The following is an 18322-nucleotide window of genomic DNA, read 5'->3' as shown; positions in this document are numbered from 1 at the left end:
ATATTCAGCTGTACTAAACAGGTTTTTTTCAAAGACTATGTGAAGAAGTTATCACTGCATCTCATTTTGAATAGTACTTTCTGCTTCATTTTCAACACCAATAGGATATGGTGCATGTCCTAAAAGAAACTGTTCCCATTTGAGAATATATTCTTTTGATGCCCAGTAAAGAGTCTCAAGAGAAACCAGCTTTGGTGGTGGAGTTGGGTGAATCTGGGTCTGTAAAGACTTCTCTGTTGCTTTTGTATCTTTTTTTTTTTTTTTTTTTGCTTTTGTATCTTTTAAAAGACTAAAGTTCCTTTTATTTATTTATTTTTAAGATTTTACTTATTTATTCATGAGTGACACAGAGAAAGAGGCAGAGACATAGGCAAAGGGAGAAGTAGGCTTCCCGTAGGAAGTCTAATGCGGGACTCAATCCCTGAACCCCGGGATCATGAGCTGAGCCAAAGGCAGATGTTCAACCACCGAGCCACCCAGGTGCCCTCTTAAGTTTCCTTTTAAAAGCAGTCTGTTTATTGGATGAGCAGAAAAGAAAGATATGCTTGTGGCAACCAGAAAGTTTTAAGGTCTTTCAAGTTGTATAAAATGAACCCACAGAAACGTTTAAGTGTTCTCAGGATGCAAAGTTGGCACTGAAATGTGATATCAAACCAGTTGCAAAAAGTGTACAGCAGCCATCTCTTGAGGTCAAACCTGGTACCCAGATATGCAAGAAAGCTTCAGGACACGTAGCTTGTTGGCCTTGTCCCGTATCGTCGCATAATCTGATCATGTGTGAATTTCACAAAAGATTCATATTGTTCTGCTAGTTTGATATTGAGGATTTGCTCATACTCCTCCCGAATTTTATCTGTAGTCTTTTAAGAGACGCTCACATATTATTCCAACTTGTCGGAGGGTAAAGGTGGGCTGGTCCTTCTTCATCCAGGAGGAACCTGGAGAACTAGGTGCTGTGAATGCTGAGGAATGAGGCTGACTTTATGAAGTACAAGCTTCACTCTGATTAAGCACAACTTCTAAGTGTCTCCACCTCTGATGACGACTATATTCTTGTTTTATGTTCTGAAAGATTTGTTCCGGGGTCGGAAGGCGCCGCTCGCTGTCGGGCAGGGCGGGCTGCAGCAGAGCCAGCGGCGGGGTCTGCGTCCGGGGGCCTGAGGCCCGGAGTGGGGCCCGGCAGCGGGGCGCAGCGCCGCCGCTTCGGGGAACCCGGGCTCAGCAGCGCCGCCTCGAACTCCATGGGCTGCTTCAACGTCGCCCTGCACGACAAGCATATCTTTCTTTTCTGCTCTTCCAATAAACAGCTGTACCCTATTGTGATAGATTTTTCCAAACAAAAATACCTGGAGCAGCAGTTTAGTAAAATATGCCCTCAGTGGCACTCAATAAAAGCAGTCTCAACTACTTGCATCTGAGATGCCTTTTCTTTGTTTTCATCTACAAGTTTATTCTCCATTTGTTGAAGTAACAATCTTTGTGATACTATTTCTTCATGTCTTAAAAAGGTGAATTTCTTGAAGTTATCTTTAGTCAAAGCTGCCTTATAAACTTTCTGGATTTGAGAGTCTGGACTAATACAAATAAAGATCAAGTGAAGTGCAGTGCATATGACTCTTGGGGTTGTGGATTTGAGCCCCGCGTTGGGTGTAGAGATTACTTAAAAATAAAATCTTTAAAAAAAAAAAAGATCAAGTGAAATGCTTTGAAGGTTGAAGGCAAATCATCTGACTGGGTACAAAAGCCAAAAGTGACTGGCTGTCCGAGCCCCACTCACACCTCTTCTGTGAAGATACCCACTACTGTGTCGATGCTGGGTCCCAGCACCTAATTTTTGACATTTTTTTTTCAACTTTTAAATTGTGTTTTATTGAAGTATGGCTGACACTCAGTGTTACATTAGTTTTAGGTGTACAGTGTACAACACAATGGTTCAAGAAGTATCTATGTTATACTATGCTCACCATAAATGTAGCTACCATCTGTTACTACACTGTTACAGTACCATTGACTCTATTCCCTTTGCTGCACCTTTTACCCTTGTGACTCATTCATTCCATAACTGAAAGCTTTCATCATCTCCCACTCCCCTTCACTCATTTGGTCTATTCCCCCACCCTTTTCTCCTTTGTCAATCATCAGTTTGTACTCTGTATTTATGGATCTGTTTCTGTTGTTTGTTTTGTTTTTTAAATTCTACATATAAGTGAAATCATGCAGTATTTGTCTTTCTCTATCTGACTTATTTCACTTTCTCTATCTGACTTATTTCACTTAGCGTAATACCCTGTAGGTCCATCCATGTTGTCACAAATGACAAGATCTCATTCTTTTTTATGGCTGGGTAATATTACATTGTGTGTGTGTGCTTCTCACCTCTTCTTTATCTGTTCATCTATTGATGGATTGTTGGGGTGCTTCCGCATTTTGGCTATTATAATTAATGCTTCAAAAACATAGGGGTGCATATATCTTTTTGAATTAGTGTTTTCGTTTTCTTTGGGTAAATAACCAGTAGTGGAATTGGTAGATCATATGGTTGTTCTATTTTTAATTTTTTGAGGAACTCTCAGGCACCCCTCTCATTGTGGTTTTGATTTGCATCTCCCTGATAATTTAGTGATGTGGAGCATCTTTTCATGTATCTTTTGACCACCTGTTTGTCTTCTTTGGAAAAGTGTCTATTCAGGTCCTCAGCTCATTTCTAATCAGATTATGTTGGGTGTTGGGTTTTGTAAATTCTTTTCTGTATTTTGGATATTACCTCCTTCTCAGATACATCATTTGCAAATATTTCTCCCATTTAGTAGGTTGCCTTTTTTCATTTTGTTGGTGGTTTCCTTTGCTGTGCAAAAGCTTAGGAAAGCTTTTTTAAAGAGGGTATTTAATATTCATAGACTCTTCTTGTCTTTTACTTTTCAACTCATCCTAGTCTGACTTCCACTTCTGTATTAGTCAGGACCTCCAGAGAAACAGAACCACCATCTGTTTCTCTCTCTCTTTATGCGTATACACACACACATATATTTAGATATCTGTCAATACATATGGAAAGGAGGGACTTAAGAATTGGCTCATGCGATTATTGGGGCTGGCAAGTCTGAAATCTCTAGAGACTTGAGGCAGAATTTCTTCTCAGGGAAACCTGTTTTTAACCCTTAATGTCTTCAACTGATTGGACGAAGCCTACCCATGATATCAAGGTAATCTCCTTTACCTAAACTCAACTGATTGTAAATGTTAATCACATCTACAAAATATGTTCAAAGCAATATCTAGACTACTCTTTGATAACAAACAACTGTGCAATCGTAGCCTAGCCAATTTGTCACATATAATTAACCATTACAAGTACCTTTGTCACTCTACCACATCTTCTTGGCTGCTAAATCCAATAGACACTTTTCACATCTTTTCTTGCTTGATAACTTTGCAACATTTGACATTTTGGACTCCCCACTATTTTTTGAAATCCTTTCCCTTAGTTTCAGTAGCCTTAGTGTCTCTTTTTCTGTCCTTCTGGTTATTCCTTTTATGATATTTCAAAGACTCATCTTCTCTCAGTTATTTATTGATTTTCTTTCCTGTCCTTGGCCCTCTTATTATTCCCAGGATTGGTATTTTCCAAAACTAAAATTCCATCTTAGAGTTCTCTACAGATCTATGTATCCAGTTGCCTGTTATATATCCCCTGAATATTGCATAGGCATCCCAAACTTGGCTTGTCTAAAATGGAAATCCTATTCTTCCCCACTCACACTTGCTTTTGCATCTCTTCTGTTCTTAGTGTGTGGTACTGTCTTTACCTAATTACCCAAGTCAGGAACCTGAGAGTCATCTTCCAACTTTTCCCTTTTATTTTCCATTTAAAACTTTCTCATCTCTGAGCACTGGGTGTTATACTCTATGTTGGCAAACTGAATTTAAATAGAATATTTTTTTAATATAAATAAATAATAACTTTCTCACCTCTATCCCTGTCTCAATGAAGAGAGCTTAATCCTCATTTTTTGTCATCTGGAATCTATTATGGTCTTTCTGCCTCCCGTCAGTCTCTTTCCAACCCATCTACACTACTGCCACAGTGATATTTTAAAAATGCATTTAAAAATTCAGTCAGCAGGGATCCCTGGGTGGCGCAGCGGTTTGGCGCCTGCCTTTGGCCCAGGGCGCGATCCTGGAGACCCGGGATCGAATCCCACGTCGGGCTCCCGGTGCATGGAGCCTGCTTCTCCCTCTGCCTATGTCTCTGCCTCTCTCTCTCTCTCTCTCTCTCTCTATATATATATATATATATATATATATGACTATCATAAATAAATAAAAATTAAAAAAAAAATTCAGTCAGCAAAAAAAAAAAAAAAAAAAAAATTCAGTCAGTAGCTCCTAATTACCCACAGAATTAAGACAGAATTCTTCAGCAAGCACACAAGGCCCTCCATGACTAGGCCTTTCCTACTCTCCCACTGCTCCTTGCTCACCCATCCCACTCTCAAGGCATACTGAAGTATTTATAGAGTCCAGACTTGTCACATTGTTTGCTTGTTTTCTTCCATGTTCTGTGCTGCTGCTGCTGCCTATCATATCCACTACTTCTGTCACTTCCCTGCATCCCTACCCCTACCTCATGCATCTAGAAAAATTATTTCAGTATCTACTTTGATCTTTTCCTTCGAATAACCTTCCCGATTCCACAAATAGATGTGACCATGCCTTCTTTCTGACATCATTATACACTGTTTTCAGCTCTACTATAACACTTACTACTGTCTTATTTATTTTTTATCTAAGTGTCACCTTTCAGTGGACTGTCAACTCTTAAGTATTTCCACTGCCTGGCATGTAATAGGCTCTTATCAGATACCTAGTTACGGTGGAGATGATGATGTTCATTTAAATAAGGCCATGCCTTCCATATGGAGGAGCACAGGGCTTAGACACATACAGAGGAGAATGGTAGATATTTCTTTATCCTCTTCTGCCTTTCTCTAGAGGCTGCTGTTCCAATTTTACTACCAGATTCCTTTTGGTTTCTACTTTTTATGATCTGATACCTGTTCTTAGCCTTTATTTTGCCTTCATTTTATTTTGCTTGTATCCTTGGAGCAATTGAAGAGACAGGAAGCTGTTAAATTACCATTACAGAGTCCCACTGTCCAATTTTCATTCCATAACAGGAGAAGTCATATATTAGCTTGTTCCCACATGATTCTTGTGTGCCGAAAGAAGTCTTTTTCAGCCAGTAGAAATAATTCATGTAATAATATTAGTATTTTTTTAATCCTATGTTCCCCAAAATGTCTCCATGCATTTAATATCAAATTAAAAACTAAACTAGCTCTGTGTTAATCCTAAGAGAAGAAATCATGGTCTTTAAAGATTATTAAAGGAATAATGAAGACTTCTTGGGTGTTTAACATGAAAATTTCAGGTGACCAAGGGTTCTGCTATACACATTGGAGTCAAAGGATAGGCCAGCATCTCAATTAGGCCTATGTATTACTTTCTACTGTAAATAAATTTGTAGAAGCTACTTGTGGTGTAACTCCTTATGTATTTAATATTTATCTGACTCTTGGTTTTCTTGGTTAATTTTTTAAAGGGGTGAAGAATCTACTTATGAATTCTTTGCCCTTTGTGGAATGTGATATCTTGGTTTTGAGTCCACCTGTCCCTTCCCTTTTACTTAATTTTATCTTATTGTTTGCATTGTGTTTCTAAAATAATGGCTTTGGCTTGTTTTTTCCTGAATGTTTCTGCAGTTTGGTTTGAGTATCTGGCTTTGGGTACCCCTCCTGAACTTGGACTCCATCTGTACTTGTGACTTTTGGAAGGCAGAAGTCAGTGTTTTCTATAGAAGATGACATTTTTTTTTTAATATTATATATGTGTGTCTCCCCCTTCCTTTTTTTTGCTTTCTCTTTAAAAGACTGGAAAAAAAGCAGTTAAGGCAGTCCTGTGGGTATCAGCAGATGGACTCAGAGTTGTGGATGAAAAAACTAAGGTAAACATTTTATAAGCTTAAATATTACTGCTCATGTTTGTTTGTTTTATCCCTAATGATCAAATATAATGTTGCTAAGCTGCTGTAGTTATTCTGTAGCCTTTCACTTTGTCCAAAGTACAATCTTCTGAGATACTAGTGTTTAGGAAATAAATTTAGTTATTCATTTACCTTATGAAAAATAGAATTCTCTCAACATTTTTATTCTAAATGACAGCATGTTTAGTGTAGTAAGCATTTGCATTTAATGTTAAGATTTTATTCTTACACATTTTAAGAAAATGTTTATCCCCCACAAAGTTGATGTAAAACATGATGGGCCTTTTATAAAGTTAAAAAAACAAAAAACAATATCACATCTGAAATTTCTTTTTGTTCCTTGATAAAGGGAACTATGTTCTTAGAAAGTGGTATTTGAAATTATTAACCTGCTGTTTAACTGAAAACAATTTAAGGGAAATCTTAAGGGCTAGTAAATGGTTCATCTAGTTTTACTTAGAATCTACACAGTGCTCACTTCAGCAGCACATATACTTAGAACCTATACGATATCTCATATCATAGATGGCATTTTGCATTTTAAAGAAAGTTATCCTGTGTGCCTAAAGACAGAGACATAGACTCTGACCTTAGAGAGCATCAAGTGTTATATAAACACATTTAATTAATAATTAAAATTTCCTAAGAGACCTAAAGCCTGGAGAAATCTTAACAAGAAGGCAATTTTTCAAAAAAATTCATATGTCACTGAAAGGAGGAGAGAGTCTGGCAGGTAGGTAAAGAGCAGTTTTGATGGGTAACTTATCTGATAAATTTTAAGTGACTTATTTTATTTTATTATTTTATTTTATTTTATTTTATTTTATTTTATTTTATTTTATTTTAATTTTATTTTTTGTATAAATTTATTTTTTATTGGTGTTCAATTTGCCAACATATAGAATAACACCCAGTGCTCATCCCATTAAGTGCCCCCCTCAGTGTCCATCACCCAGTCACCCCCCGCCCCCCACCCACCTCCCTTTCTACCCATCCCTGTTCGTTTCCCAGAGTGAGGAGTCTCTCATGTTCTGTCTCCCTTTCTGATATTTCCCACTCATTTTTTCTCCTTTCCCCTTTATTCCCTTTCACTATTTTTTATATTCCCCAAATGTATGAGACCATATAATGTTTGTCCTTCTCTTTTTTTTTTTTTTAATTTTTTTTTAAGATTTTATTATTTATTTATTCATGAGAGACACAGAGAGAGAGAGAGAGAGAGGCAGAGACACAGGCAGAGGGAGAAGCAGGCTCCATGCAGGGAGCCCGATGTGGGACTTGATCCCGGGACTCCAGGATCACATCCTGGGCTGAAGGCGGCGCTAAACCGTTGAGCCACCCAGGCTGCCCCTGTTTGTCCTTCTCGATTGACTTATTTCACTCAGCATAATACCCTGCAGTTCCATCCATGTTGAAACAAATGGTGGGTATTTGTCGTTTCTAATGGCTGAGTAATATTCCATTGTGTACATAGACCACATCTTCTTTATCTATTCATCTTTCGATGGACACCGAAGCTCCTTCCACACTTTGGCTATTGTGGACATTGCTGCTGGAAACATCGGGGTGCAGGTGTCCCGGTGTTTCACTGCATCTGTATCTTTGGGGTAAATCCCCAGCAGTGCAATTGCTGGGTCGTAGGGCAGGTCTATTTTTTTTTTTTTTTTTTTTTTTTGGCAGGTCTATTTTTAACTCTTTGAGGAACCTCCACACAGTTTTCCAGAGAGGCTGCACCAATTCACATTCCCACCATTTTTTTTTTCATTTTAAGTGACTTAATATAGTTGTGTTAGTTCTTTTGACCTTCTATCTAAGGCCCTTTTTTTTTTAAGTTCAAGATGTGGTAGTCTTAAATGTACATCATCATCATCATCATCATTATTATTACTACTACTACTACTACTATTATTGGAAACAGTGAGCATTTAGCTTGGCGTTAAGAACTTGCATAGTTTTCTTTAGTGTTTTGGATGAAATGTGTTGTACTTGGAGGCTGTTTTGTTTTATACCAGTTCAAAAGTCATGTTGCCCCCTGGTGGCTACTTATAGCATTGGTACTAATTAGCTTGGTTCTTTCCACATTTTGTGACAATAGTAATTGGTGACTTCTCACCCTTAGGCCCACCATGAATGGAAAAGAAATTTTGCAATGTATATAATCTATAAAGGGCTCATATTTAGAATATATAAAGAACTCCTACATATCAATAAGAAAAATGACAGACAATTCTAAAGACTTGAAGGATCATTTTGCTAAAGAGGAAATTCACAGTAACCAAGATTATGCAAAATAAAATCATAATGAGCCTCCAGAATTGCAAAATTTTAAAAATTAGCTAGTTTGTGGAGCAACAGAAATTCTCATAGTGATGCTTTATAAAAGCCATTTTGTTTGATTGTTTTAGCACTTAAAGTCCCACCTCAGTATCTAGGGATTCTTGGCTGTTGGAATATCACATAAAAGAGTCTCAGAGCCTCAAGACTTTAAAAACCATATTGTGGGAGCACCTGGTGGCTCAGTCAGTTAGGCAGCTACCTTTCAGCTCAGGTCATGACCCCAGGGTTCCCTGCTCAGTGGGTAGTCTGTTTCTCCCTGTCCCTCTGCCCCTCCCCCCAATGCACACGCACATTCTCTCAAATAAATAAAATCCTTAAAATAAATAAATAATGAGAAACATTTTGTGTAATGTTTATACTGTGAATATACATTGCCTTTCAGTAAATATATAAAAAAGTCACACTCACAATTAAATAATCAGTAAGTTAATATAAGTTACATGGGAATTGGATGAAATATATTGATTTACATATACTATCAAATTGAACATGGAATGTACTATGATAAAAAATAGTAAAAATCAGCAAGCATGTATTTTAGAACATGAAGATGAAGTAAGAGAGGCATCTAGGCAATGTGCCCCTTGGGATCTCTCCTACATCAGATTCTTAGTATACAGACTACTAGCCTCAGATCTAGTTATTTCATAGTCTCAATGCATTAGTTTTAGAGACTATATTGTGAAGTGAACATCCTGTGTTTATTCTGAGAAATTTGAATAACCTTGTAAATCCTCTATTCCTTTGTGCTTCCCTTTTTCTAGGACCTCATAGTTGACCAGACAATAGAAAAAGTTTCTTTCTGTGCCCCAGATAGGAACTTTGATAGAGCCTTCTCTTACATATGTCGTGATGGCACTACTCGGCGCTGGATCTGTCATTGCTTCATGGCTGTCAAGGACACGGTGAGTCCACAGTGTAGATTTCATCATAACTAACCTCAGCTAGCCAAACTCCCCCTGGGTTGGCTCAGCCAAGCAGTTTCCACTACATTTTTTTTTTTTTTTTACAGCACTTGGAAAGTGCCTAAACGAGCCTGCTTTCATTCCTTTTATTCAGGTAATTCACACTCTTGGTGTGACCCTGCAGCTCAGAGAGCAAGATGATTAGCTGAGATCCAGGGTCATTAAAGGAAAATAAAAGTGCTCTGGTGAGGGTGGCTGCTAAACTTTACTTGAAACTTTTCATTGTTAGAACTATTTTCAAGGGAGGCCTGGGTGGCTCCGTGGTTGGCTTTGCCTTTGGCTCGGGGTGTGATCCTGGAGTCCTGGGATCGAGTCCCACATCGGGCTCCCTGCATGGAGCCTGCTTCTCCCTCTGCCTGTGTCTCTGCCTCTCTCTCTGTGTGTGTGTCTCTCATGAATAAATAAATAAAATCTTTAAAAAATATGTATTTTCAAGATGCTTATGTATATTTGTTTGCCAATGCATCTGGGTAAAAGATATTGACATTAAAGGTGCTTATAAATATATTTGCAGAGGAATTCTACAAATGAAAGAACTGAGTTGGAATATATTTTTCAGTTAATTGAAAAATAGAAATACTGGAGTGCCTGGCTGGCTGAGTCTGTGGAACATGCAATTCTTGGGGTCATGAATTCAAGCCCCATTTTGGGGGTAGAGATTACTTTAAAAAAAAAAAATTCTAAATTATGGTACAATGAAGTATGCCAGAAATTATTGCATAGTAGAAATTTTTGTTTAGAAATAGGGAACAAGTAGAGGCACCTGGATGGCTCAATTGGTTAAGCATCTGCCTTCAGCTCTGGTCATGATCCTGGGATCAAGCCTTAGGCTTCCTGTCCGGGGGGCAGTCTGCTTCTCCCTTTGTTCCTCCCCCAACAGGCTTACTCTCTTAAATAAATAAATCTTTTTTAAAAAAGAGAGAGAATAGTTAACCTATCATCTTTCATGTAAATTACCCAAAATTCTGACATAAAAGACAAGTCTCTCAGATGGTGATGATCTTAACTATAGAAGAACATGAGTGTGTAACTGTAATTACTGAGTTTTTTGAAGTCCAGGTAGAGTAAGGCAGGATAGTCATACCTGAAGGCTACAATAAACTTAAAAACTCTTGCCTGGGTTTATCTGAAAGGGAAGTAGTGGCTATACTCTAAAATTCACCAAAATGTTAATCAAAGCTCTTGAAGACAGTGGTATAAACTGTTAAGAGTCCAGGACCTGACACAGATCTGGGTTTCAGGCCTGGTTCTGGTTCTTACTAACTGTGTGATTTGGGACAAATTAGTTAACAATCCTTTTTTTTTTTTTTTTTTTTTTTTTTAAGATTTTATTTATTTATTCATGAGAGACACAGGCAGAGGGAGAAGCAGGCTCCATGCCGGGAGCCCGATGCAGGACTTGATCCCTTGATCCCAGAACTTCAGAATCACGCCCTGAGCCTGAGTGGAAGGCAGACACTCAACCGCTGAGCCACTCAGGCCACCCAGGTGTCTCTAATTAACATTCTTTAGGCCTTAGTTTCCACTTCCATAAAATGGAGATAATAGTTGTGAAGACTAAATTGGGGACACTTCAGAGTTTTTAAAAAATTCAGGGGGTCTCAGCTGGGGTTTGGGAAGGATCTGTCGTCAAGAACTTCTGCCCTAGGCCTAGGAAAAATAATAAACTTCTTTGGGCGTAGCTCTGTTCTTGTAGTAAAGCTGTACAAATGCAGACAGGTTCTAAAACTTCAGTACTCCCTCCTAGTTCATGCTTCAGTGCCCTACCCTTAATAGCATCCTCCTAAGAAGTCAGAAACTCATGTGGATGAATAAAAATAACTCTGTCAGTTTTTAAACAGGCAGTTATGTGAAATCTTACAGTTTACATTCAAGTGACAAAAGTCATTTCAGACATTACTTCCTATGCTATCTGATATTGGTATATGAAATTCAGGGAAGTTAACTCGCTCAGATCCATATGTAGGAGCAGCTGTCTACATGGTGTGATTTTGAAAATTCCACAAAGGGCTCCCTGTTCTCAAATATCTCTTCTCACTGTTAGTGATGCCAACAGTTACTATACCATCTCTCACTGTTTTTAATTTCACAATTAGGGATAGGGTTTAAAATACAGATAACCCTGGTAAAAATAACCCTTTGAGTTTATTAAATTTACTTCTGGTTATCCAGCGTATCTTTAAAACAATATTTAGTTTCTATAAGCTCTTGTCCCCTCCCACGCACAAACAAATAATTTTTATCGGTTTAATTCCTTTATAAATAGGAGTGTGGGAAAAAAACCTGCTTTAACTTTTCCCCATGTGTGGTTGAGAGGGAATGTTGGGGTAAGAGAGAACTAGAAGATAGGGAGGGGAAAGGGGAAAAGCATCAAAGCAATGAGGGCCTAGAATGGGGAAGGAGCCTTAGGGAGGGGAGCATTTAGAAAAGGGAGACTGAGAAAGCTAAGCTTTCCTTTTTATAATTCCTGTGTCATCTCTGGGGTGTATTTAGTTATCCACAGTTTTAAGTTTGCATCTTTTGTTCCTAGATATGTTAACATTTTTTAGGCTCCTAAAACTTGCCCTGCCTTTCCAGGAGTTTCTTAGAAATGCTTGATACTTATTATCACTGTTCCCCTAAATGGCAAATGCAGGATTTATGTCAAGATTTAGGGCTTCAGGGCAGCCCGGGAGCCCAGGTGGCTCAGCGGTTTAGTGCCGCCTTTGGCCCAGGGTGTGATCCTGGAGTCCTGGGATCGAGTTCCGCATCAGGCTCCCTGCATGGAGCCTTCTTCTCCCTCTGCCTGTGTCTCTGCCTCTCTCTGTGTGTGTCTCTCATGAATAAATAAAATATTTTTTTTAAAAGGTTGGGGGACACCTCGGTGGCTCAATGGTTGAGCACCTGCCTTCGGCTCAGGGCGTGATCCTGGAGTCCCGGAATCAAGTCCCACATCGGGCTCCCTGCATGGAACCTGCTTCTTCTCCCTCTGCCTGTGTCTCTGCCTCTCTCTGTGTGTCATTCATGAATAAATAAATAAAATCTTAAAAAAAAAAAAAAAAAAAAAAAAAAGACTTAGGGCTTCAGACTTTGAGTAGTGTTTTCTAAGCTGATGGCCAGAACTAACATGAGTGATACAGGGAGCCTAACTAATCAGAAGGTCTCAGTGGTTGCTCGTAAAAGCACAGTGCCACTACAGTAAAGTGCTCTAAGCATAACTTAAGAGAACTTATTCATTTAATTTGCCATATTGATACACTAAATTATAATTTTAAGCTGGGGTTCCCAACATTTTGCCTTATATAAAAACAGACTTATTTGTGGTCCAAGCTTTTTGTACTTGATGGTACTATAACTCTAAAAAATTTTTTTCAACCTTCTGTTATGTGTAGGGTGAAAGATTGAGTCATGCAGTAGGCTGTGCTTTTGCGGCCTGTTTAGAACGGAAGCAGAAACGGGAGAAGGAATGTGGAGTGACTGCTACTTTTGATGCCAGTCGGACCACTTTTACAAGAGAAGGATCATTCCGTGTCACAACAGCCACCGAGCAAGCCGAAAGAGAGGAGATTATGAAACAAATCCAAGATGCCAAGAAAGGTATGGTCTCTTCTGCTACAACTTGTGTTTATTTAAGCCATTTTCCCCAGCAGGTTAATATTTGGAAGCTCACAGGGGTAAGCTTTCTCACAGAGAGAACTCTTAGCAATATATGAAGACCTTCAGAACAAAGCTAAAAACCTAAACAGAGCCTTTCCTTTAGAGTGGCATGTTTTATGGCTTCCAGAGTGTTTACCCTTTCCATTACTGGAAGCTGTCTGGGAAGGCTGAGAATGCAGTTGAAGAAGCTGCAAAGACATTATTACCCCCCATGTTTAAAAACATTGGGGAAATCTACATCCTGAAACAGCTTTTCTAATTCTGATGCATCTGATCTCTGTGAGAAGCAAATGCTACCAAAGAATTACAGTATCATTAAAAAAAAAAAAAAAAAAAAAAAAAGGAATTACAGTATCAAAGGGAGAAATACATTCCAGCTGCAGGCTGCAGAGGGCCCACCACCGATGGTGATGCTGGGTACAAATACGGGCAGAGATTTCATAGTGACACCTTTCTTATTGGATAATTACTGTGTTTTAGTGCTTTCATGGAAAAAGTCCATAGATGGGACTTTTTTGGGGAAGCTTAACCCTTCTTTTTCCCATAGCCATGTTAACTGTAATGTGTGGTTTTGTAGAGTGTGAATTTTTTGCAGGTATACATGGCAGCATAGCAGAAATGCCTGTGCAAGCATTCAAGTTACTCAGGAGTCTGTTGTCCAAAGTTAGGTCTGAGTGTATTGTAGAACTAAGTGATAGGGCTTAGGGAAAATGCTTCACATTCTTGTGTCCAGCTAGAGTTGAAACCAACAAGGAATGTTTTGGAATTAAACAGTTCAGTTTAAATATACATTAATAAAATCTTGGTCATTGTATACTATATCCTTTTAGTTCTAAACCAGCCATTTTAGAGAACACCATTAATCTACTACTGACCCAAACAACTCTAATTCTTTTTTTTTTTTTTTTTTTTTACAACTCTAATTCTTAAGCCAAAACAAAGATACCTACTTTATTTGAAATAAATTCTTGATTGTGATTTTTAAAAATTTCTTTTAAATATTTGCACCAGAATACCAAAGATAAATGTGCTACTTTTATCAGAAAACTTAATACGTATAGCTATTAGTGTGCTTCAGTGGTTTTTCAGACTAGAAGCATATTCTTTAATACCACCAAATAATACTCTTTGCTACAAATAGCAACTGCCAAAGTGGTTGAATTCTGACATCTAGAGGATTATGAGCAGAGATGGGTAGAGATTTACTATAATCAGAATGGGACTCAGCTGGTGTTCATGTGGAAATAGTTTTGTATTTAGGTGTAATCTAACTTAAAATGTTACTTCTACATGCTTTTATTCAAATGAGCCACAAATGCACGTTGTTTGTGATTTAAAGACATGAACAGAAACCTCACAGAGGAAGACATAGACATGGCCAACACGCACATGAGAAAATGCTCTACATCACTTGCCATCAGGGAAATACAAATCAAAACCACAATGAGATACTACCTCACGCCAGTGAGAATGGGGAAAATTAACAAGGCAGGAAACCACAAATGTTGGAGAGGATGCGGAGAAAAGGGAACCCTCTTACACTGTTGGTGGGAATGTGAATGGTGCAGCCACTCTGGAAAACTGTGTGGAGGTTCCTCAAAGAGTCAAAAATAGACCTGCCCTACGACCCAGCAATTGCACTATTGGGGATTTACCCCAAAGATACAGATGCAGTGAAACGCCGGGACACTTGCACCCCGATGTTTCTAGCAGCAATGTCCACAATAGCCAAACTGTGGAAGGAGCCTCGGTGTCCATCGAAAGATGAATAGATAAAGAAGATGTGGTCTATGTATACAATGGAATATTACTCAGCCATTAGAAATGACAAATACGGGATCCCTGGGTGGCACAGCGGTTTGGCGCCTGCCTTTGGCCCAGGGCGCGATCCTGGAGACCCGGGATTGAATCCCACGTCAGGCTCCCGGTGCATGGAGCCTGCTTCTCCCTCTGCCTGTGTCTCTGCCTCTCTCTCTCTCTGTGACTATCATAAGTAAATAAAAAAAAAAAAAAAAAAAAAGACAAATACCCACCATTTGCTTCGACGTGGATGGAACTGCAGGGTATTATGCTGAGTGAAATAAGTCAATCGGAGAAGGACAAACATTATATGGTCTCATTCATTTGGGGAATATAAAGTAAAAGGGAATAGAGGGGAAGGGAGAAGAAATGGGTAGGAAATATCAGAAAGGGAGACAGAACATGAAGACTCCTAACTCTGGGAAACGAACTAAGGGTGGTGGAAGGGGGGGAGTGGGGGTGACTGGGTGGCGGGCACTGAGGGGGGGACTTGACGGGATGAGCACTGGGTGTTATTCTGTATGTTGGCAAATTGAACACCAATAAAAAATAAATTTATTATTAAAAAAATAATAAATAAAAAATAAAGACTGCTTTATAACATTCTTCAACATCTAACCTAACTTATACTTGTTTGGACCTTTCTGACTCTGTCACTCCCAAAGTCCTCTCTCCCTGCAAAAAACAAGTGAATAAACATTGAAAACTATGAATCATCATTCTTTAAAGGATCTCACATTAAGAGTTCATAAGTGCTGGGTTTGGTTTCTTTTTTTTAAATTTTGGTCAGAGTCAAGTCTTAAGTTATGAATCATTGCATGAGAATCAAAGATCTAATTAAACTTGTGTCTTAGTACATACGCTATGTAACATGTAATAGGATATTAAACCTTTTATTTGTCTGAAACATAGGATATCTGTGCCCTGCTTCTAACCTGTCCTTTAAGAGACCTTGGGAAGGAGATGGGTAAAAGGACTTAGGAGGGTTTTGGGTTCCTTGGCTGTATAAGCTGGAATTATTTAAAGACTGCTAAGGTCCTCTTTTTCTTGATTTTCTTGAGCTGAAACAGATAAGACAGTTGTTGGTTCATCAGTGGCTCCTGGCAACACTGCCCCATCCCCGTCCTCTCCCACCTCTCCCACTTTGGATGCCACTGCCTCTCTGGAGACGAACAATCCTCATGCCATCCCACGCCGGCATGCACCCATTGAACAGCTTGCTCGCCAAGGCTCTTTCCGAGGATTTCCTGCTCTTAGCCAGAAGATGTCACCCTTTAAACGCCAACTGTCCCTGCGCATCAATGAGTTGCCTTCCACTATGCAGAGGAAGACTGATTTCCCCATAAAAAATGCAGGTAATACAGCATCCATCTGACTCACTGGTGCTCTAGCACTGAAGCATTATCATCACTTCCAGTGGAGACACTGACCCATCAAACTAGCCGCCCCCCCTCTCTCTGAGGCTGGTTGATGGTTATATGTATCTTGTGTCATTTCCCACTGGGAGGAAACTAAAGTTCATGGAGGGGGATGTGAATTGTTCATCTCTCTTCAACAAATAGGTAACAGAGCCATGATGGGAATTCCTAGACTGAGCTACCTACCAGGTTTGCAGTTTGTCCTGATGGAAGTATACTACCTCCCAGCCAACCTACTTCAAAACATCAGGGGTCTCGAGTTTCTGTTCTTATTCTACCATTTGGGACCCAACAGAGAATTAATTTAAAAGGCTTTGGAAACACATCTATTCAAATAGCACTACTGTCAGATGTACCAGAAGAAATGGATAAGTGCTCATTGTCCTTGTGGCTGGTTGGCTCCATACAGAGGAAACTCTAAACGGGTTTCCTGTTTAAATCGAAAATCTGTTGTTCATCAGAGACAGTGGGCTTGCTCACACATATTCATTACCTTTCAGAACTGCCACACAGGCCTTTGTGTGGCCCCTGTATGGCTGAGCCAGCCCTGGTAGCTCTATCCTCATCATAAGATCCAGAGCTAAAGTGTCAGATCTGGTCAGTGCTTTTATTGGGCTCTATTTTACTTTGCTCTGAGACACATTGAGCCAGTGCCATAATAGGATACGAGGAAGCTGTGTTTCACTAAGACACTCCCACTGATGGTATATAAAAGTCCAGAGAGTTGAGTTTTTTTGACCAATGGAATTTGACCTATCCAACAGTTGGAGTAGGTGATTACTGAGGGTCTTTCCAGCTCTCAACTCCTGTAAAAACAAACTCCAGATGCTTTCAGGACCTTGTCTTCAATCTCCCTCAGATGGGAAACAAAAACTATTCTTTTCATAGCTGAGCAAAACAAAGGTTCAGGACACATTATCAGCATTCCTAGTGACATAGAAGTATCCCAGAGTCAATATTAAGAACAAAGCCTCTGAAGTCCTGCACCTCAGTTTGCTTTTTCATGTTACTACAGTTCATATACTTGCCACTGTGGTGTTTTGGTGGAGGAGTTAGAGTGGGGGTGGGAAGTGGAAGAAGGGACAACGGAAGAGAGAGAATCTTAAGCAGACTTCACACCCAGCATGGAGCCCGATGCAGGGCTCAGTCTCACAACTCTGATATCATGACCTGAGCTAAAACCAAAAGTTGGCTGAGCCACCCAGATGCCCCTATACTTGATACTTTTTGGGGGGAAAAAAAGTGACAACATTGTCGTAGCTTATAGAGAAAAAGAGCTGCCTCTGCTGCTCCTGACTTTAACCCATTTTCTATAGAGTTACTGAGTGGCTCCAGTACTGTACTCAGACCTTGAGAACTAGTTGAAAGACAAGTAGGTTGCAGATGTCTTCCAGAAAGATCTGCTTACTGGCACAAAAAGAGAACACCAAGTTCAGTAGTTTCACACAGGAAAGGAAATAAAGAAATCGGGGGATTGGGAGGGAGGAAGATAGTTCTTAGTATATGAATTGTTGGTATTTTATATCAATTTTTCAAAGCTGCTTTTATAGCTCCACTGGACAGTTGAGACTTTTCCTTTCACAAATAAAGGAATGCATCATAAAATGCCACCTTGTGTCATACTGTGATATTTCAGGATTATTCAGTTTTTCTGTTTGCTTTGCAGTGCCAGAAGTAGAAGGAGAGGCAGAAAGTATCAGCTCCCTGTGCTCACAGATCACCAATGCCTTCAGCACACCCTCCGAGGATCCCTTCTCATCTGCCCCAATGACCAAACCAGTGACCGTGATAGCACCGCAGTCTCCTGCCTTTCAAGGTTGGTGCCCTCTTAGCCTGCTCACTTGTTCTCTTTGAAGCTTGTACTTTTATGGCACAGCTCTCTGACTCTAGGTTGGCATCCTGAGCTTCCCAGGAGCTGGTCAGACCCATTAATTTCCCTGTCTGATAATGTCTCAGATTCATTAATTCCCTTTCCACAATGTTGTTGTGCTTTGTTCCCACTCCTGTTCCCTAGAATGTCTGCATTCATCATTTTGCATGTACCTGTTGTCTTTGATCTCATTCTCCTAGAAGCTTTTGTAGTCCCAACCTACTGCTTTATTTGCCACTTAAGTGTTAAGAAT

General features: G+C 39.4%; 1 protein-coding gene and 1 pseudogene across 14 annotated transcripts in view; one reads left to right on the top strand and one right to left on the bottom strand.

Annotated features, from left to right (window-relative positions):
* Nucleotides 1-18322, top strand: part of NUMB (NUMB endocytic adaptor protein) — a 152761-nt gene that overhangs the window by 129348 nt on the left and 5091 nt on the right. For 12 of the 14 annotated variants that reach the window (XM_077909924.1, XM_077909933.1, XM_077909930.1 and 9 more), the window contains 5 exons: nucleotides 5930-6004; nucleotides 9145-9285; nucleotides 12717-12921; nucleotides 15843-16136; nucleotides 17866-18015. In XM_077909924.1, coding sequence (XP_077766050.1) covers nucleotides 5930-6004; nucleotides 9145-9285; nucleotides 12717-12921; nucleotides 15843-16136; nucleotides 17866-18015 — 865 coding nt within the window. The remainder of the gene's footprint in view (nucleotides 1-5929; nucleotides 6005-9144; nucleotides 9286-12716; nucleotides 12922-15842; nucleotides 16137-17865; nucleotides 18016-18322) is intronic. The other 2 variants (XM_077909927.1, XM_077909934.1) reach the window with 2 other exon arrangements.
* Nucleotides 500-3194, bottom strand: LOC144321303 (akirin-1 pseudogene; annotated as a pseudogene).

This window comes from Canis aureus, chromosome 9 (assembly GCF_053574225.1).
Source record: "Canis aureus isolate CA01 chromosome 9, VMU_Caureus_v.1.0, whole genome shotgun sequence".
NCBI classification, from domain to species: Eukaryota; Metazoa; Chordata; class Mammalia; order Carnivora; family Canidae; genus Canis; species Canis aureus.
Note: the sequence above shows the minus strand (reverse complement) of the source record. Positions and strands in the feature narration are given on the sequence as shown.